Source organism: Acinonyx jubatus, chromosome D1 (genome assembly GCF_027475565.1).
Source record: "Acinonyx jubatus isolate Ajub_Pintada_27869175 chromosome D1, VMU_Ajub_asm_v1.0, whole genome shotgun sequence".
Lineage (NCBI taxonomy): Eukaryota > Metazoa > Chordata > Mammalia > Carnivora > Felidae > Acinonyx > Acinonyx jubatus.
In genome coordinates, this window is record NC_069390.1 from 33,876,056 (window position 1) to 33,899,200 (window position 23,145).

General features: G+C 35.6%; 1 protein-coding gene across 1 annotated transcript in view; it reads right to left on the bottom strand.

The window, feature by feature from the left end:
* The window catches only part of ANO3 (anoctamin 3), a 415,273-nt gene extending 393,540 nt beyond the window's left edge, over positions 1–21,733 (bottom strand). The window contains exon 1 of the mRNA XM_027072968.2: positions 20,994–21,733. Coding sequence (XP_026928769.1) covers positions 20,994–21,147 — 154 coding nt within the window. The 5' untranslated portion in view covers positions 21,148–21,733. The remainder of the gene's footprint in view (positions 1–20,993) is intronic.
* Between the last annotated feature and the right edge of the window lie 1,412 nt (positions 21,734–23,145).

Here is a 23,145-nt window from a genome sequence, read left to right on the forward strand (position 1 = left end):
ATTTTATCTTATTTTAATATGAAATTTATTGTCAAATTAGTTTCCATACAATACCCAGTGCTCCTCCCAACAGGTGCCCTTCTCAATGCCCATCACCCACTTTCCCCTCCCTCCCACACCACACCCCATCAACCCTCAGTTTATTCTCAGTTTTTAAGAGTCTCTTATGGTTTGGCTCCCTCCCTCTCTAATTTTTTTTTCCCCTTCCCCTCCCCCATGGTTTTCTGTTAAGTTTCTCAGGACCCATATAAGAGTGAAAACATATGGTATCAGTCTTTCTCTGTATGACTTATTTCACTTATCATTAACACTCTCCAGTTTCATCCACATTGCAACAAAAGGCCATATTTCATTCTTTCTCATTGCCACATAGTATTCCATTGTGTATATAAACCACAAATTCTTTATCCATTCATCAGTTGATCGACATTTAGGCTCTTTCCATAATTTGGCTATTGTTGAGAGTGCTGCTATAAACATTGGGGTACAAGTGCCCCTATGCATCAGCACTCCTGTTCCCTTGGGTAGATCCCTAGCAGTGTTATTGCTGGGTCATAAGGTAGATCTATTTTTAATTTTTTGAGGAACCTCCACACTGTTTTCCAGAGCGGCTGCACTAGTTTGCATTCCCACCAACAGTGCAAGAGGGTTCCCTTTTCTCCACATCCTCTCCAGCATCTATAGTCTCCTGATTTGTTCATTTTAGCCTCTCTGACTTGCATGAGGTGATATCTCAGTGTGGTTTTGATTTGTATTTCCCTGATGAGGAGTGAGCTGAGCATCTTTTCATGTGCCTGTTGGCCATCTGGATGTCTTCTTTAGAGAAGTGTCTATTCATGTCTTCTGTCCATTTCTTCACTGGATTATTTATTTTTCAGGTGTGGAGTTTGGTGAGTTCTTTACAGATTTTGGATACAAGTCCTTTGTCTGATATGTCATTTGCAAATATCTTTTCCCATTCGGTTGGTTGCCTTTTAGTTTTGTTGATTGTTTCCTTTACAGTGCAGAATAGAATAGAGACTCCAGAATTGGACACACAAAAGTATGGCCAACTAATCTTTGAGAAAGCAGGAAAGGATATCCAATGGAAAAAAGACAGTCTCTTTAACAAATGGTGCTGAGAGAACTGGACAGCAACATGCAGAAGAATGAAACTAGACCACTTTCTTACACCATTCACAAAAATAAACTCAAAATGGATGAAGGACCTGAATGTGAGACAGGAAACCATCCAAACCCTAGAGGAGAAAGCAGGAAAAGACCTCTCTGACCTCAGCCGTAGCAATTTCTTACTTGACACATCCCCAAAGGCAAGGGAATTAAAAGCAAAAATTAACTATTGGGACTTCATGAAGATAACCTAATGTTTCAATGAACATAGTGACCTAACATGTCAAAACCTCAGTACAACTATTCCGTAAATGAGAATAAATAACTTGCTAACCTTGAGCTAGAGCATTTTGATTGAGAATATTCTGATTAATCTGTCCTTGCACACATTTATCTTTTCAGCCTAGGAAATAGCTTTGTACCAAGAGCAGAAAATCATTTTCATTTGTCAAATAATAATTATGCTGACGTCCTCTACATACTACCTTGCCTCTTCCTTGGGGTTGTGTTTGCTTATGTTAAAACATAAGCTAAGTTTTTCAGAAACTACCCAGGAAGGAAGCAGTGTTGATATTATTTTTGTAGAAATAGGGAAAATGGGAATAAAGATAAGAGTTAACTCAGAAACAAAGGCCAAGTTTGTAACACAGACCAGATTTCTGATTTTTTTAAGAAGAATTCTAACTGTGTAGTATTTTTAATAGTATAATATTTGTGTGTAGAATTGACTGAATCACGTTATCATGTGAAGAAATCAGGGAGAGGTGACCTTTGTCTATAAGCTGTATGATCCATATCTACGGAAGATTCAAGTAATATAAACTAGAAGCTCAAGTTAGTAATTTAGAAATTAGAAGAGTATTACAGCCATATCAATCTATATTAAAATAGCTGCAAATAACAATTAAATCAAATTTCCAAATGCACAATGAAATCATGTTTGATAATTTCTTCATCTCCATCAGAAATAGCTTAAGATTAAATTTCTATGATATATCCAATAGAAAACCCAACCATAAAACTTGAATTGTAATTTGAAAATGACAACAATATACTATTACTACCTATCAATATTTCTTGCTTTCTTTGCCCTTTGTGCATATGAACACAACTCCATTTTTCTTTTTTTTTTTAACGTTTTATTTGTTTTTGAGACAGGGAGAGACAGAGCATGAACAGGGGAGGGTCAGAGAGAGGGAGACACAGAATCTGAAACAGGCTCAAGGCTCTGAGTTGTCAGCCCAGAGCCCGAACTCACAAACCATGAGATCATGACCTGAGCCAAAGTCGGCGGCTTAACCGACTGAGCCACCCAGGCGCCCCGCAACTCCATTTTTCTTAAAAGGTTTTGGGTTCTCCTTTAACGTGAGAAGGAGTAAAAATTACTAGCAGAGGACAAATATGAAGCTTAAGCTTTAGTGTGGGTCTTAGACAATGGTTTCTTGGGCATGGATTGGTAACTTTGATGTAACTGCCATTTTACTTGAAAAAAATGACATACAATTTAAGGCCTATGGAAATGACTGGCTCTTATACTTGAAGACTAGCAGATTCAAAACAACTTGGTAGTCAAGGCAGTAAACTCTTCAGGTTTTCAGAGGAAGTTTCTAGAATAAGGAGCCTTTCCTTGGGAGTACCTGTACCTGCTGAAGTTAACCCTACACCAAATTGTTGTTGGTGTATTTTGGTGTATGTTCAGATAATGACTTCTTAGTCACAAATAAGTGTCTATTCTGGAGCCTACTAATTATTAAACAAAACAAAACAAAAACCCAAGATGTGTGTGAACAAGCTAAAATATTTTTATTAAAACAATTAACTTCATTCTGAGAACAAAGAAAATATCCTCTCTTCTTTGGGAACTATCAATAGCATAGCTTGGATCATGTCACTAATCTGCTTAAACACACGCTTGGTGGTTTGTCTTCACTGAAAGAATAAAGGCTAAAGTGCTTGTTTTGACATTCAAATCCCATTGCAAATTGGCCCAACTTAACCTCCTTATCTTCCAATCTCTGTCTCACACAACTCATAGTCCAGCTACATTACTATTCACTTGACAACTATGCTGAAAGGCTGCCAAGGGCTGTATGTTTTGCTAGATAAATTAGAAATGGCCCCTGAATTTAAGAACACAGAATTTGATAAAAGGGGTTGGCCTAAGAAACTCATTGAAAAACAAACAAAGAAAAAAACCATTCTACCAAATACATGAAAAACATTCTAAAAATTCAGAGGAATTATTAAATATCTCCAGTGGTTTTGGGTATGGCTTTAAAGACTGATTTTAATTTCTCAACTGTAAATTGCTTTCTCATGCTTTTCTGTAGTTGACCATGATGTTCCCTTTACTGGGACTACATTTTCTTTTCATACTTCAACTTTATGGGAAAATCTTATTCATGAGGAGTTTGTGCAAGTGTCTCCTCCATTAAGCTATTTTCTCTGTAGCTTTCTTTCCACCTCTGTTAGAACGTGTCACTCCCATCACTGTGTTTCCATAACACATTATTCATAAATTTATTATAGCACTAATCATGCTTCATTTTAACAGAAGATTTAAGTGTGTGTCTTCCTACTAAAAGTGCGTGATATGTTGCATTGATCAAGATCCATAAATAAGATTCTAAAAAGTGCTTTTTTAAAATAAAAGAAATAATGTCATTCTGAAAATAAATATAATTTAGGAGACTATCTTAATGTTTATTTATTTTTGAGAGAGAGAGAGAAACAGAGCACACATGGGGAAGGGGCAGAGAGAGAGGGAGACACAGAGTCTGGAAGCAGGCTTCCAGGCTCTGAGCTGGCAGCACAGAGCCCCATGTGGGGCTCAAACTCGTAAACCATGAGATCATGACCTGAGCCAAAGTTGGTCACTCAACCCACTGAGCCACCCAGGCGCCCCTGTAACTTAGGAGACTATTTGAGGTCAGTTAGAAATTCTGGATAAAATACTTCTAAGAAATTTTAGTTGCTGATTGTTTTACCATAGATCCAACCAATTATATGAGTAGTTAGGTTAAAACTAAGGAAGCTAGTATCTTGAACCCAACCTCCAGGGGATCAGTTTGCTTCATTCTATTCCAACATCTCTGCATCCCAAATTCTAAATGACTTTTTTTCAATGAATGCAAAGGTCGCAACAGACTATGAGCATAAATGAGACTGTTCCACCTATAATTACTAGTATAACTAGTGATTAAGCTGTTATTTGATAAACTGTATGTTGAGAAATGCAAGGCTTTGAAGGACAATATTAAAAAAATAACGTCATATACCAATTCTATACATGAGAAACAGACACAGAGATATTTAATGTTTTATTTACATAACTTGAATATACAAAACATTATCCCTTTAAGTAACTTAGAGGTTAATTGAATGAAATATATACTATTCCACCATTATGGCATTCAGAACTTGATATTCATAGTTTCTATATTCTTGACCACTTTGAAAATCCGCAATATAATTCACTTGTGATTTATTAACTTACAAATTTGAATAGTATGAGTCACTTAGCTTTAGATAAAAGCCAGCACGAACTCATGATATTTTTCTCTTCTCATTTTTTCTCCATTCATCATTTAAGTAAACAGCTGTTGGAAAGTCACACATGCAAACATTTCTTTGGAAAAATGGGCCCTGGCACAAGGCAGGATAGAAGTCCAACTTAAGATACTGAGTTTAAAGAAAAAAAAATAATAAACCCAATACATATGATACATCTTTGGTTCTTAGCCTGGGCATAATAATTTTAGATACTTTTATATGTGAATTGTCAAATTCAGTTTGATCTATCACTTGAACATAATCTGTAGTCTGGTGTGTATGGAAAGAAGAAAAGGTATTTTTTACATGGTTTCAATTAGTTCTCTAGTCACTGTAATATTTTTTACAACACAGACAACAAAATGATAGTGAAATTTAAAAGGATGTAAAGCATGGACTGCATCTACATGGTGTTATAAATGTAACTTTTAGTGCCATTGTGATTCAGAGGGCATTTTATCTGCTTTGGTAAATATTTCTGCAGTTTTGATTTGGGAACTCTTTGAAGATGTGAGATATATGGCTTATGAATGCCAAGCATCAGCTCTCAAAATGTTAAGAAATAAATTAAGGCAAAGGTGGATATTCAATAAAGATTTAAGATCTGGGGAGCCTGGGTGGCTCAGTCGGTTGAGCCTCCAACTTCGGCTCAGGTCATGATCTCGCGATCTGTGAGTTAGAGCCCCACATCGGGCTCTGTGCTGACAGCTCAGAGCCTGGAGCCTGCTTCGGATTCTGTGTCTCCCTCTCTCTCTGCCTCTCCCCTGCTCATGCTCTATCTCTCTCTCTCTGTCAAAAATAAATAAACATTAAAAAAATTTTTTAAGATGTAAGATCTTTGTGGAGTGGTGTTAGTCAAAAAATGTTCAGAGATGAACATGTTTTGAATTTTGCACTAAATCAGTATTTAGCAAGTGTGTGTGGTATATAAGAACTGAAATGGCCCTCACACAGAGCACAAACTATTTGTCTTGTTCGGTCCCAAATCCCCAAAGCTTAACACAATGTAGCACAGAATGGGTGCTAAGTATTATGAAATGAATTACAGTAATTTACAATATTAGAGATACAGATAAATAAGCATATCACTCTGTTACATGATACAGATTATAACAGAATAACAAACTACCACACTGTGCCAAAAAAAAAAAGAGAAAAAAAGAAAAAAAAAAGCTTCAAAGAGGAAGAAATACTTGAGGAATACTTGAGAGAAATTTTGAGGAAAAGGAAAGAGCTTTCTAAGGGAAGAGACAAAGGGAGGAAATATTTCCTATAGCACCAAACTATAAACAGCTAAATAAATCTTTTTCTTTTTTTTTTTAAGTAGGAAAGATATTTCAATGTTTACTTATTTTTGAGAGATAGAGCATGAGGGGTAGGAGCAGAGAGGGAGGGAGACACAGAATCCAAAGCAGGCTCCAGGCTCTGAGCTGTCAGCACAGAGCCCAACATGCGGTGCAAACTCACGGACCTCGAGATCATGACCTGAGCTGAAGTCGGATGCTTAACCAACTGAGCCACCCAGATGCCCCATAAATAGCTACATAAATCTTGATATAAGCTGATTTGGGAAAGCATAATGGACTTAATTTGTCTGAGTTCCAGGTTCAGATCAGCTTCAGTTAGAGCCTGATTCGTACTCAAAGACTGCAGTAATTCCAATCTCTTGGCTCTGCTTCCTCTAGGTTTTCTCTCATCAGTCTCCAGATAGTCCCTGACAACACCAGGCTCTTGCCATATGTTTGCTTCAAGTCTCAGTTACAGCCTCATACCCTTTCCCCAAGCTCAGAAGGCAAGCTCAGCATTCCTCATTAAAGTCCTAAGGTCCACTCTGATTGGATAAGCTTAGTCTCTCTTCTATTTTTTTAAAATGTTTATTTTAGTGAGAGAGAGAGAGAGTGAGAGAGAATCCCAATCAGGCTCCGTGTTGTCATCACAAGCCTAACGAGGGGCTCAATCTCACAAACTGTGAGATCATGACTTGAGCCGAAACCAAGAGTCAGATGCTTAACCCACTGAGCCACCCAGGCACCCCAAGCTTAGTCTCTCTTCCAAATTAGTAGGATACTCTATGGTCATAAGTCAAACTCTCAGAGAATTTGCTTTTATCCACCAACATCATGATTAGAATGTGACAACGGAAGGTTTCCTAAAAGAAACTAGGCTAACAGTTTCCATAAAGATGGGAAAATGTGTATTGCTGCAATTGTCACATACCACAACGGCCAAGACAGGCCTTATGTAGTTAGTCCTAAAACCACCCTCTGAAAAAAACAAAACAAAACAAAACAGTTTCTTCACATAAGGAAGATAAAATCCACTGACATTTGCCCCCTATGGTAACCTGAATATATAGAGACAGAGTAAGTCACTAAAATCAACAACTTCTGCAGCCACAGCTTCTCAGAGGTTAGAAGAATCTTTAGCCCAGTTTCTAACCAGATGGTTAAATGTGACATCTCTCAGTGGTTGTACAAGTATAAATTTATGCCTAGGTCCTATCCCTGCATGAAATGAAAAACAGGAACATGAAGGACCCACACGGATTCCACCCTGAAATAGAACAAATCAGACAGGCTAGGCCAATCTGGGACCCCTGGAGGAGTTTCTGTAAACAGCCTAAGATTAGCCACTTCCTCCTCCTCCCCCTACAAATTAAATAAAATTTTTTCTTAGTGGGAGGAAGAGAAAATCTCAGTGTTGCCTTGGGGACACATTAAACTTCTATATGAGTCTTAGTTTTTATCTATTTTAGCTCCAAAAGGGTATAGAGCCAGGAACCTTGAGAACAGAGGTTAAGGCCACAGTTTGTTAGACTTTCTTGAGTTAAGAATGATGGTTTGGCTATGGCTCCAGCCTAATGTTACCAAGGCCTTGACTTTAAAAAATGAGGAAAGCTAAAATGGGTCTCCTAGAAATAGTAAGGTGTCTGTCAACTGTTCTGGTCAACACTATTAATTTAGCAATTGAGGTCTACTATTCTTTTCATGCTGAACTTACCTTTCACTATCCTACATCATGAATCTTTCACTCTAGCCAAGCAGACCTTTCCTTCTCACTTTCCTCCCCCAAACTAGAAATTTATCACCATATCACTATTGAGAACTCTTTCTACTGTAGTTGATAGAAGAGTCAGATAAAATTGGCAATATCCCATAGAGAATTCATTGGCCCAATAACTGAAATAATTGGAAAGAAATCTAACCTCAGATACAGCTTAAATTAGGGGTACAAACTATTTCATCAAAGAGTAGGAAAGGGGTTGATTCTTCAAGAAAAGTCCTGAACATTCATGTGAGAAGAAAGAGGAATGTATGCAATGGTGGCCAAATATAAACTAACAAACATATGCATACATAGACACACAAATGGATATTTTATGATAACATATTCTGTGGTCAATTTATGTCATTTCATTTCCTAGGAATGCCCTCTTCCTTTCTTTTAAACAGTCTGTCCCTTTTTAAAATTTCTTTCCTTTTCTATTCTCTTTGGGCCATATTGATCTATTTTTCTGAAAGTTCAAAACACATATCCCTTATCATTGATTTTTCCTTTGGCACACACTATAATGAATAGTTACCTCATTTTTCCTCCTGAGTGATCAGTTCCAACTTAGAAGCAACTTCTGTGTGCTCCGAGAGTTAAATTCTAAAGTTCACTGCATGAAAGACAGAAAACCCTAACCCTAAAAAATGGTATAATACACTGTGATAGTTTTCCAGGATAGCTTAGGAATATTTAATTAATTCATCATGTGACTGCTATTAAAATTCCAATTTGACTTTCCAGAACCATCCAAAATTTTTTCTGTTCTCTAACACCTGCCACTTACACTAGAAGAAAAACAAACAAACAAACAATAAACATTGCTTCTACCTCTTGCCCTACTGGACCTGGGAGGTGGAAGGGAGTGCTCATTCCCAATCATTTGCAATGCCTCCCCTATTCTGGTGAAGGTACTCTGCATTAGAAATGCTGTAGTTATGCAGCTCCACGAGGTGGGTTGAGTGAGATGACATGGGGGCCAATGATGCAGAACATAATGTGATATTTGTGGGGGAGGAGGATTAAAATGGTGGCCAAGTCAGGACCCGTGAGGGTGTGCATTAGAAAGAAACAGTAGGGGAAGACTAACAAAGAAATATTATGACATAGAAGCATAGAATATAAGCCCTGGAGAAGACTCTTCCTTAGCTTAACTTTCAAGAAATTAAAGACTAAAATTAAATGGACATGGACACATTTACACATGGACTATATCGCACAATTCTCCATGCAGGCTCTTCTTTTGTCCATGGCTGCCTATTCCTTCTTCGATCACTGAAGATACTAATAGTGACCACATTCATGGTAGATGAGAACATAAGTCTAAGGCTGAAAGAATGACCCTAACTATTGCTGGACACTTATGGATGAGAATGGGGCAAGAGATGCCACTGGGGTCTGGGATGTCAGGGAAAATAGGGTTGATACCAGCCACTCCCACACACATAGACATATTAATGGCTGTGTATCAAAGTACAATGTATGCATGGTACAAAACTGTATTTTGTATATATGTGTGCTTGGTACATTGTATATATGGTTACTCAGTAAGTATTAATGTAATGAGTGAATGTCTTCTCTAACACTAGGAGCAGACACCATGTTTTAGTCTCCTTTTAATTAATTTCTAACCTTGTACAGTGTCTTACATTTTAGTAGGTCTTACATTATATTGTTGATCCATAGGTAATAAACAATGTATACATTTGAACTTCCATTAATTCCATTTATTCTCTTCATCATTTGTTGGCGATGAAATGCCCCTTTCAATTCAAATTTAAAAGAGTCCGCATATGTATTCTATTGAGCTAATAGAACTGTATAACAGCTCATCATTTAAAGGATGACTATAATAAGGATATGAGATAAACTGTTGAGAACAGTTTCATTTGGCTTCCAAGGCAAAATAAGATGGAAAAACTGACCAAGCTCTCTGTGGTTATTGTGTGGTCACCAGAAATTATGAAATATGTAGCATTTATATGTGTCAGTCAAGTGATTACCAAACTCCATGCTCTTGACTGCTATAGAACTGACCACTTCTTTAAATGCTTTTGCTTTGAGACTTTTCTACATTGTTATCTTGGAAATAGAGCCTAAATTCTGAAATATGGCTGGCGAGAGCCAAATATTCAGTGGAAAAGAAGACCTATGAAACACTGGATAGTGTTTAACTACTGTGGCATCAGATAAGATCTCTGAAGAAAACAGATAGAAGGAAATAATAATTTCTTCAATGATAAAGAAAAATAAACCAACAAATGATGAGATCAGGATTCTTATATTACCAGAGATGTTTAGACCAATACTTCCAGGTCTTTATCTTCTTGAAATTAATCATAAGTCACTCTCAGGAAAGTCTTACCTAAAAATTGCGCATTTGCAAGAATTCATTAGAAAACTCATAGTGATATGTGTATTTGTAGAACACTTCAATTTTTGAGTTGAGAAGACACAAGGGGGTAATACAGATAGGCAAAACACTGGAAACGGGAAATGGGGAAATATCTCATATGCATTAAATATGTATTCTAAGCCCTGTCCCTGTACAAGGCATTTTTTTTCATACATTTTCTCAATCCCATAGTCAATTCTGTAAAGTGAATATCCCATTAAGAATAGGCAAAGAAATATTAAGTAACTTTCACAAGTTCTAAAGTCTATGTGTTTGAGTCATAGCCAGAGCTGTCCTATGGCAAAGCCCATGCCATCTCTTACATGATAACCCCTGGGAGTTAGAAGACACTTGAAGGCCTGACAATACAGGATACAGAAAATTACAGACTGACCTCTTTATCTAATTATCTGTGTAATCTTAGCCAACCTATTCATCATACTTTCTTAGCCTTGCTCTCATTTTCTCATATAAGAGAAGCTTGTGAATCTAGCTCTTCCTATCTACAAGTTAAGTCAAGTTAATCTAGATAATGCATGATTGTCTCCGATATCTCTGCCTCCTTGTTTAATGCACTATCCAATGTTCAGATAAGGCATCTCACTTTGAAAAGACTAGATAATCTCTTAAAGATGAACACAGGGAAGACATTCTTCTTCCTACTTTTATCTAGAGTGGGAACAAAATACAGAAGTTTAATTTCCAGCACATAAAATCTCCCTTTCCCAAATCTCAATGAAGTAAAGTAAAATTCCCAATTGCACCCTGAGAAGAGAACACTGTTTTGTGATGTCAGTACTAAACTAACTCACTGGATCGAGGACAAATTATTGGTCTCATCAAATGCCATGTGCACCCACTGGCATCATGGGAAATCACTAACCAGAAGCCAAATGAAACCATGGTTCTCATGAAACCAACACCTGTTTTTGTTTTTGTTTTTTCCAGGGCCTCAGAAACTTTCCTCCAGAAATGTCTCTCTTGTTAGAGAAAAGTGAAAGCCCACAGATATCTCCAGGTTAACAAGAATTTTCTTTGAAGTCTGGCATTTTATTATAAAAACTAATCTAGGCATTTATTTTACTTCCTACCAAACCCTCCTTTTTAAAATATTAAACGTTAATGGGATAACTTATCAAATAAAATAAATGCTCCTGAAGTTTGTAACATTTATTCTCTGCATAGTCATATGTTCCTGTGGACAACTATACTTGGATTTGAGCAGTTCAGTTTGCCCTACATAGATTCTGCAATTTGCCTTAGATGGACAATAACTCACAGAATATGGTCAAATACCACATTCTAGAATACCATTCTAATATATAATCTACTGTACATAATATACTCAGAATAACAGCATTTCCTAGATACTTATTAGTTACAGGCTAAATATTTTACTGTTGTTGCTATTTAATTTAACATTCTTAACTACTTTGTGAGGTGGAGATTTGTACACCCTTATTATATGTAAGGAAATAGAAACATAGAGAGATTCACTATTTTCTGAGTCAAAGAAATCAGAACAACACAAATCACACAACTCTTAAGTATAAGAACAACCTCTGAACTCTAGCTTGACTAGGGTCTAAGCAATTACCTCTCTATTGTTGTTTATGTAGAATAACAATTTTAATTTATGTGACGATACTGGATTATTTTACAGGGTCTATTCTTAGGTAGACAACTCCTTCTATACCAACCAGTGTTCAGTTAAAATGTGTAGCTCAAAAAATTATAAAAATAAATACCCAGGGTTTTGAGGTTACTTATAACAAGTCAAATGTGAGAATATTAAATATAAGATTATATTTGTAGTCTATATATATTCTATTCATAAATTAGAACCAGAACTTTCTGTATAGAATTTTTGGAGAACATAAACAAGTATATTTAGCTTTTGAGAACTCAAATTATAGACCAGGGAAAAGCAAAGGATGGGCAAAATGAAAGCTGAAACTTGAGAATGTGAAAGTAAGACACAAACATGGGAAATGTAGGTGGTTCATTGGTCATCTAAAAATAGGCAAAACACCACTTTCAATAATAGGATCTACCACAGCTGACTCAAGGGACAAGCAATGGTTTTTCCAACATTCTTGAAGACATGAAAAGTATCCCCATGTCATGCAGCACAGTGAGCTTTGAGAAAGCCCAACAGTAATGGGTGACACCACACACAGCCACAGGACACTGGAGATAATGACGGATTTCCCCAGTGTGCAAATTTATATTAAGCAGTAAAACAATCAGAATTTATGGTGACTTGCGGAACTTGTTGGACCCTCCTGATAGAACCTTATTTTTTTCCCTTAAATCAAATGCTTATAAAATTAAATCAGAGAATCTTTAAAAGAGGTTCAGAGAAGGTACTCTCCAAGTCCCTTGTTTTTCAAACGAGGACACAAGTCCAGAGTGGCGTTCTTGTTTTGGATCTGCCCATTGCCTATTCTTTTGCCAATGTATCTCCTGTGGCATTCATCACACTCCAGAGTGGAACTTCAGCAGTGACTCAAGAAGAAACCAATCAGGGCAAAGGATTGGGATAGAGGGGTATCACTGTGTCTCTTTCCTGTTTACTCAGCAATTTTCAGTCTACTCTGGGGTCAGAGCAGAGGTGAAAGCTTTATAATCTCAGCAGGAGCAACAGGACTCAAGTCAGTGGCAGCTATTTCATTTCATGCCTGATAATCAGAATGTTCTATGATTTTTTTTTCCTGAAAACTTAGTCTAAAACCTTATCAAGCTGATGTAATGATTTGTAGACTCTAGAATCTATGGTACTTTAAAGAGAATAATACTTGCAAGTTAACTAAAGTACATTTTCTATAATTGGTTATAAAATATCAGTAGCATACCTGATTTTATACTTTAAGATGAGAAGCCACCCACTACTTTATAGGGAACCCTTTGTCAACCACTTGCCAGAAAGAGCTTTATGAATAAAGATTGGCTGTATTTCGCCATGCCAACCTGCAAATCTCATCATAAACATTTCACTACAATCTTTGATTTTCTGTATGAAGTGTTATATAAACCGAGGTACTGAGGCCTATTCCAAAAACCACAGTAAATTTTTTCATCTGCTTACAGGAAGACATAATACCAGGAGACTTTTGAGAAGAGATATGTATATATTTGTATCTATCTCTATCTCTGAATAGCTTAGTGAACTCCACCAGGGGTTATGCAGTAGGCAATGGCCTCTTATCAATACTTCCATTAGGGCACCTTGTATGTTATCAGAAAAGCCACTTTTAAATTTATCATTTTGAATTATAATAGATGTACTCCATTCCTAGTAGAATATTTTCAGCAGGCATTTAACGAAATGATGGTTGTTGGGGTTATTGCATTTTACAACATCACATTAGCATTAACTTTTCATTTTACCACAGCAGCCAAAGTATGCATATTATATGAACCTAGATTGCTCTTCTTAAGACGGAATGAGTTGAAGGCCCCTAGGCAGAGCCATTAAAGAGATCAGAGTTATATTAAAAAATTCCACAAAGGAAGTGCAGGTTTCTATCAATTGGTCCATCTTGGTAAAGTCATATTAGAAACAAGCAATTCAGCTCCTGTGTTTATGGAGCTCTCTGCTGGTCTCTCTTTAGGGAACAGAAGAGAAGTAGAAAATATCTTTTATCCTGTGGGAGTTTATTCTCGATTTGATAAAACTGCACTGAAAGCCGAAAGCTATACTCAATATCAAACAGCAAAACAAATGAAAGATTAAATGAAGAAAATAAACATTTAACATTGATATCAATGCCACAGAAATGGATACTGAGGCATCTGACACAGGGAAAATTAATGTTTTATGTAAGGATGAGAGGTAGGGCTTTTGGAAAATTTTGATCTGAATTCATCTGATGGTAATATGTAACTGTAAAAAAAATAGGAAAACACTCTGTCAAGTATATCAATGGATTAACCCTCTTACTATAAAAGCATGGTGACAAAAAAAAGCTATAGTTAATTATAGATTGCTATGATCATAAATTATCTGGAAAAACTGCCATAATGTAGATAATTGTAGGAAGCCCTTGCTGATCAACCAATCATGACCCTTGACAAAAGCACTGATTTTCAAACTTTAGTGTGTATGTACATAATATGAAGAATTTATAAAATCTAGGTTCCTGGATTTTATGCATAGAGTTTACATATAAAGAGTCTTGGAGGGAACCCTAGAATCCTCAAGTGTTGCAAGTATACTGGGATTCTAATGCAAATGTTCCATGGGCTATGTCTGGACTTTGGGAACCAACCTGCTAAAGCACTATTCTCCAGCTGATATGTTCCTGTCCTGAATGAAATGGACAGGATGAGATAGTCACCTATTTCAATCACACAGATGGGTTTTTTCATGACTAGCCTTAGAGCATTTAGAGCATGCACTGGAACTTCCAAATACTCCACATTTCTCACAGCTGGCAGAGAGCTGAGTACAGAGTAGACATCTAATAAATATAAATATGATGGTAGCATAATAACTATCATTAATCATGTGGCAACTGGTCATAGTTCTAAGCATCTCAAGAAGTTAGGACCTCTAATTCCTTCTAACTGAACAAAAATCCTTTTACATAATGGTCTTTTATTTTGTGGTCAGAGATGGTCTTCAATTAGCTACAATTAGCTGGATGCTCATCCTCTCTCCCAAGGTCATAGAATACAATCTATTCTTTGGATTTTCATACATATGCTTAGAAGTAATGCTCTTCTTTCCTGAGACAAAGAAATAACTTTCACAAAGCCCACTTCATAAAGCCCAAATCACCCATGATGATGACTTTTTTTTTTTTTTATTTTTATGCTAACCTTAGTACAGCTAGAATTTCAGCAGAGTGGTTGGTCAATTCTAGGTTCCAAGACATATCCAGGAAGATAAATATAGTTAAATGCTCAAAGGAATGCAATGACTGACTGTATGTGTGTGATCATGTGGATTGATGGGGATATGTAATGTTTACAAATGTTTATATTGACTCCTCTGGCTACTCTGGATAGTGTAACACTTTTTGGAAAATATAGTATTTGAGATCATATGAGACCTTGAAAATTGCTATTTAAAAAAAAAATGTTTATTTATTTTTGAGAGACCGAGACAGACAGAGCATGAGCAGGGGAGGGGCAGGGAGAGAGGGAGACACAGAATCCGAAGCAGGCTCCAGGCTTTACGAGCCCAACATGGGGCTCGAACCCACAAACCATGAGACCATGACCTGAGCCAAAGTCGGACACTTAACCAACTGAGCCACCCAGGCACCCCCAAATTGCTATTTTTAGTATAGCACAACAGTTCATTGTCACGACTGTTATACCTTGGCCGAGTAGTATTTTCATCTGTTATCAGGAAGATATGATACCAAGAAATCTTTGAGGAAAGATATTTATTTTAGTATCAAATATAATGAACAAAACATCATGAAACCCAGCTTCTTATCTTAATTTTGGGTTACTAGTTACTGTGTGACTCTGGGTAGATCATTTCAAGTTGATCTTCAGCTATAAATAAAGGACAACAGAGAGGTTTCTTATTTGGCTCAAAATGTTGTTTTCAATCTATAATACACCAGCACTTTGCTAAGATTTGGAAATTTTTTAACGTTTATTTATTTATTTTGAGAGAGAGGGAGCATGCAAGCATGGAGGGGCAGAGAAAGAGGGAGAGAGATAAACTGAGATAGGCTCCATGCTCAGGGCACAGACTTGATGCAGGGCTCAATCTCAGGATTCAGTTCATCACCTGAATGGAAATCAAGAGTCAGAAGCTTAGTCGACTGAGCCACTCAGGTGCCCCTGGAATTGTTTTTAAGATAAGAATTTACAGAAGGAAATTTTTATGGAAATGATATAAAAGCAGGTTTTAAATATAGCAAACATGGGTCAATTTCTAGTATTTAAATGACAATTGCTCAAAAGTTAGGGTTAGTTTGTTAGGAACTATTTGAATTCAATACGTTTCCTAATATAGATAGGAAAAGATGATTAATACTATGAAACCATTCTGAAAATGACTCACCAACTATATAGGACTCATTCAAAATTAATATAGTCATTATTTAAAATCAGCATGTTAACACTTACTTTTCTATAGACTAAGTAGTCTTACCTGGTTTGTAAGTTATTGAAATGTCTTTTCTTACAAAGATTTCAACTCAACCATTCTAAATTGAAAATACCAACTTAGTGTGTAAATTAGTGATGTATAAATCTATACTTGAAATATGATGGACAATTATGATAACATTTGACTTCTTCATGCTTCAAAATATTATTAGAAGAGTAAAATGAGTTTAGGGTTCAAGTATTTGGTATTGTCAGTAAAATGGTAAATGCTGTTTTTGTTATCTTCATTATTGTCATAGTAGCAGGGTAAGGAGTGATACTGGTACTTGGGCTTGTATTCATGTAGTGGCAGTAACATTTGGAATTGGACAAAGTCTGGGTCCAAGTTCTTGGTTTATTACTTACTGAAATTTTACTGTAAAATATCACTGATACGCAGTTTCTTCATTTATAAAAATGGGAGTAAAAAATGATTTGATCTACATAATGGTCATAAAAAGTCAATGTAAAAGAACTCGATATATCAGAAATTCTTTGCATATGTTGACTTTTATTATTATTGTTTTAAATTATATGTAAACAGAGGCTTTGTCTTTACTTTTTATATTCTTGTCTTTAGCTTAATGACGTTCATTGGGAATGCTCTAAATCTAATTATATTCATTAACCTTTTTTATAGTTGTCAGTGGCCTTTAAAATCAACTAGTATATTCTAGACATTGTCCAGATTAGAAAAACCATCCAGGAAGGATGTTAAAACCTTGCCCGAAGTGGCACTCCTTGTTTGTGACTAAGCGGGACCTCATCTCGACTAAATTTTTAGTGTTCTCCAATTCCTTCACTAGCGTTATGGAATTCATTTCTTTAATACCAAATAGCCAAAGCAGGTCTCACAGGATATTAGGAAATGTTCTATGTAAGAGGGTTTTAGAATCTAATAAACATACAAAATTCTAGATTAAACGAAATTATCAAACTTTTTATTTTTTTAAATTGTTTTGTAATGTTTATTTACATTTGAGAGAGAGGCAGTGTGTGAGTTGGGGCCGGTGGGGGGGGGGGGAGCAGAGAGAGACAGAGACAGAATCTGAAGCAGCCTCCAGGTCTGAGTTGTCAGCACAGAGTCCAATGCGAGGGTCGAACTCACGAACCACAAAATCATGATCTGAGCCGAAGTCAGACACTTAACCAACTGAGCCACACAGGCGCCACAACAAACTTTTTAAAAGTTGAATCACATACATTCTCAAATATGTTAGACTGTGTTATGAAACTATAGAAAAAAATTAGAATATCTACTATGACTGAAAGATTTTTGACCATCAGAAATTTTTAACAGTGAATTAATGCCTAAGTGAATTCAGGATCACATATTGGTTAAAATGTTACTTTATCATACTGGAAGTTATATGACTACCAGTGGGACATACCTGTTTTACAAGGATAAAAAAAATTAAAACAGGTATGTCCAATTGGTAGTCATATAACTTCCAGTATGATAAAGTAACATTTTATATATATACATAAGTATGTATATATACATCTGATGATAATGATCATAATGATGAAATGTTCATAGCCTTAAAACACATTCCAGAATCCAGGGATGACATTTGTATCTTCACTACCGATTACTGATGAAATTCATTTCTGAAACATAAAGAAGCATTTTTCTTTCATGGGACTGTTTTTAATCATAATTTCCATGCAGTGTTGAGCAAAAAAGAAAGAACACTAAACTCTTACAGGCAGAAAACAGATTAAGAGCTCCTCAACTTCCGTCTGCCTCTGCCACCACCCATTCACACACACACACACACACACACACACACACACACACACACCACACACTACATATGTGAATGGCTTAGGTCCAGTTACATTACTTTTCTAGGCTTTGGATTCTCCCATTTAATAAAGGTCAAGATAAATGAACTCTAACTCATAAATGTCTTATAAGAACAATTCAGACTTTGTAGGTATTATCTTTAAGTAATCATATAAGTGAAAGGTATAAATACTGTTTTTATTGACAATGGAACATATTTCTCTTTAGACATAAATGCTCAACTTTCTATGGATTAACATTCACCTGTTATATTTTATTTTCCCATGATAGCTTTATACTTGTTTAAGTATGTTGAAAACATACTGTCAGTCCACTGAGATAAAAAGACAGAATTCCTTCCTACTTCCACTGTTATCTCATTTTCATTTTCATGTAGACACCTCAAGCACTAACTCTCAGTCATGAATATTCAATTAGTATATTTTAAATGAATGAATACAACTTGACTCAATGCTCCATAAACGCTTCAAGCGAAGGACAAATTCCACATTGATACTATACTGTGCAATGGTTTCATCAAGCAAAAATTGTGTGGTAATTTCCACCCAGGATGTTGGCAGACAAAATCCATGTATAACCTGACTTAAACTAGTACTCCCTATGACAGAAAATACATTAAAAGATAAACTACACTTTACTATTTGGTCATTTAGTTAATCATATTTGTGACATGTGCATTATGCATAAGCACAAACAATTGTGAAAAGGCAATTACCTTTAAGAAACATAATCTAATATAAGAGAAGCCATGGACACGTGTATTTACAACAACAATAAAAATAGAATGTGAACATTTTCATATATAAAACAAACTTTTAAAAGAAATTGACAGAAAATATCCCTTTATATAAAAAGTTAACCATAAGCATTTGGGAAGATGATTTTTTTTCTCAGTGAGATCTTAATAAATAGAGGAAGGAGAAATAATTATTGGAAATTATTTTGGAAGAAAAACATGAACAGTAATTGGAAAGTGTAAATCATTCTTGTAGGATGTAGGTAGTTACATGAAACTGACAAAGTTGGAAAAGAAAAAAAGATTTAGATTCTAGAGCACCAGGTTTATAACACAGGTTACACTGACTTACAGAAATCCCAAACATAAGTGGGAATAGGTCAGATTTGTGCTTAGGGAGGACTGTGTGGCTTTCAATGGGCAAGAGACTTGTTTTGGAAAGTCTTGTTTGAAGGTGAGATCAGTTAAAAGACTGTAAGGTGTATGCACTTGGGCAATGAAGAGGGCCAATCTTTCAGTCCCTCGGCCAGGCAATCAGCGAGTCAAGATATAAGGAAGCCAGGCACCCTGTTGAGTACTGGTGCCATAGTGGTAGACAAAGAGGTAAAGAAGACAAGTATTAAACTAACACGCATAGAAACAAGTGCTTACTTTATATTGCAACGCTAAGGAATGTTTCAGCTGACTTAGGGGATATTGACAAAAATAAGAATGTAAGAATGATGAGGCATTTTTAAGGGAGTTTAGCTTCTTTGTGTTGAATTTGAGGCACTGCCAAGGAAATTGAGGTGAAAGTGTCTTCCAGGTCCTGGGGAGGAGTTTATACCTAGGCTACAGCTGTGTTTGTCAGCTGCATAAAGACAACAGTTGAATCTATTGAACAGATGTGCCAACTACAACAAAGATGACTAGAAGACAAAAAAATGGTGAAAATACGATGGGTATTTAAACCACGATTAAATGGTAAGTATTTTACTTATGAACTTCTTTTTCCTAAGTCCACTGTACAAAAAGTTATGTTCATTGGGAAAAAACTGATTTTTTCCATTTATGAAATTGTAGGTTCAATACAAGTAGGACTTTCAATCTAAGAAAGAGAAATAATACTATGGATGAAAGAAAAATTTAAAAATTTATTATATCTCCTGATTATAGAACAGCTTATACTATAAAACAAGTTGTATAACACAAAAGAATCTGTGAACAACAAATCAGCAACTGGTTGGGAGTCACATAAAACTTCTTTTCAAACACTCAAATAAATAAATATGCCACATTTTCTTAGAAGAATCCTCTGGTTGCAAAATGGAATTTGTTATTTCTACAAGGATCCCCCCCACCCAGCCTTTGGACAAAGATTAACGTCCTGTAACATCCAGAACTATGAAAACTTTGTTTAACTTTTACTTTTGTCATTACACTGTCTTTTTTGTGAGGAGAGATAAACAACTAACTCAAAAGGGAATTTCCTTTAGAAGAACATTTAAAATATTTATTTATTATATGATTCTTTTCTACAAAGAACACTTAATTAATTATTGACATCTCATAGCTGTTCACTGTAAACCAAACCCACAGAATTTTTTAATGTATGCAGAATATTAGTGTATAGTACTATTTCCTGAAAACTGCAGTGCAAAAAAAATGAAAACTGTTGGATGCTGGATAAGTTATCCACCCATAGATAACAAAAAAGAAATTTTTCACATTGAATTCTATCAACATTGTCAGCTCCTATAGAATCGAAATCAGGTCACAAAATAACGTAAGTAAAAGGAATGTTCTCTTACTCTTAATGAGAAGGTAAAGAGCACATATTGTCCTTCATATACTTATATAAAAGTAAACAGAAATAAAAGAGATGAATGAAAGATGGCAGGACTTTTTTTCTGCAGTTTACAGATACAATCCCTGATTTCATCAATCATCCCAAAGAAAACTAAGATAAGCTTGAACATTCAGAAAAACAAAATCTACTTCACTATTAACATTTTTCTGTGTCCCTAATAAACTTGTTTCCTGACATTTTACTCTAGTGGGATAACCTTCTGTTCTTTTTGTAGAAAACTATTTATGTATTTTGAGGAAAAACAACTGAAGAAACTAAAATTGGGATCAGTTTTACCACCACAAAATAGGCACCATCAAGATTTATTTGTTACGTATCTGACATTAAAAAAATACAGATGTAATATAAGATACTCAAAAAAATCTAAAGTTTAGCTTACCAGTGGGGACAGAATTGGAGTGTTGAAGTTCGAATTGACTAGAATCCTCAGAGAGTTCAGTCAAACAGGTTAAAGTAAATTCTGGGTTGGAAGCATGCTCATGTCTGAAGCCTTCAGGAGAAAGATAATCCAGTTCAAACTTCACAGTTGACATTGCAAAATTCTTAAAGAGCTATGTAAGTCAAAGTTCACACTAACTGAAGTTTTAAAGATCATAGGAGACAGAAAAAAAAAATCACTGTATTATAATCAGTAGTAACTCCAGACTTTCCGGTGATTATTCATTCTCACTTGGAAATCCAAAAGAGATAAAACATGCAGAGCTGAGTCTCTAAGTTTTCTGTATTCATGCCTTTGCTAGGCAATTGACTTCAATAGGATGGATGGAATTTAGAGTTGTTCTTCTGGAAGATGTCTTGCTGCCTTAAAATGATAGCAGCACTAATTCCATCTCAGAGAGGCTTCAGGGAAAACTAAGATGGACTAAGTGAAGACATAGGCAAGGCTGCAGAGAGATGCTTTCAGTAACGTATTGGAAGTTCTCACTCACATTTCTGTATACAAAAGATCAGCTGGGTGGGGTTAAGGAGTGTAAGAGAATGAAACTTTTTTTCCACTGGGCAGTTCATCAGAGGAATGTTTTAATTTGGAAGGAAATTAATCCTAAGTGATATTTCCAGGGTCAGGGTTGTGAGACTATAGTTCTGATGCTTGTTGAAAGATGATTATGATTGTGGAGATTACCAGGTAAATTAAACTAAAAAGCTTCTGCACAGCAAAGAAACAATCAAGAAAATGAAAAGAGAACCTACAGAATGGAAGAAAATGTTTCCAAGTAAATTATCTGATATCCAAGTATTCAAAAATTATAAGGGACTCATACAACTCAGTAGCAATAATAATAATAATAATAATAGTAATAATAATAATAATAATAATAATTCAATTATTTTAAATGGGCAAGCAACCTTTTCATCTTCCAAAGAAGACATACAAATGTCCATTAGGTACATGAAAAGGACTGATCATCATGGAAATGCAAATCAAAACCAAGTGAAAGATCACCTCATACTGGTTAGAATGGCTATCATCAAAAACACAAGAAATAACAAGGATCGGCAGAGATGTGGAAAAAAAGGGACACTTACACACTGTTGGTGGGAATGTAAATTGGCACAGCCACTATAAACACTAAGGATGTTCTTCAAAGAATTAAAATAAAACTACCATATGATCCAGCATTCCCACTTCCGGGTATATATCAAAATGAAATGAAATCACTGTCTCAAAGAGATATCTGCACCCTTTGTTCACTGGAGCATTATTCACAATACTCAAGGCATGGAAGCTATCTAAGTGTTTATTAACATGATAAAGAATGATATTGACAGGGTGAATGATAAAGAAAATGTGATATACAGTGGGGTATTTTCAGCCATAAAAAAAGGAAACCCTACCACTTGTGACATGGAAGAAACTTGAGGGTGCCATGCTAAGTGAGATAAGTCAAAGAAAAGACAAATACTGCATGATCTCATGTATATATGGAATCCAGAAAAGCTGAACTTGCGGAAACAGAGAGTAGACTGGTGGTTGCCAGGGGCTGGGGTGGGAGAAATGGGAGATGTTGGTCAAAAGGTACAAACTTCCAGTTATAAGGTAGGTAAAATACAGGAATCTAATATATGGCAGGGTGACTATAGTTAACAATACTGTATTGTATACTCGAAAGTTGCTAAGAAAGTACATTTTAAATGTTCTCACCACCAAAAAAAAAAGAAAGAAAGAATAGGATAACTGTGAGGTGAAGTATGTATTAATGGGCCTTTTTGTGGTAATCATTATGCAACATATGCATGTATCAAATAATCACATTATAGACCGTGAACTTACAGAATGCATATATATACACATATGCATTATCAAATGATCACAATATACACCTTAAACTTACACAATGTTATATGCAATTAATTTCAATAAAGTATAGGAAAGAATATGTTTAAAATTATGGTCAAATAAAATATACAGCTTGAGAAACATAAGATCGATATCATAATATGAGCAGGTGATCAGGAAGAGCAAATGCTAAAAAGGTAGGGATTAAGGAGGCTGACACTGTTGTACTCTTTAAGAAGTAAAACATCTTATC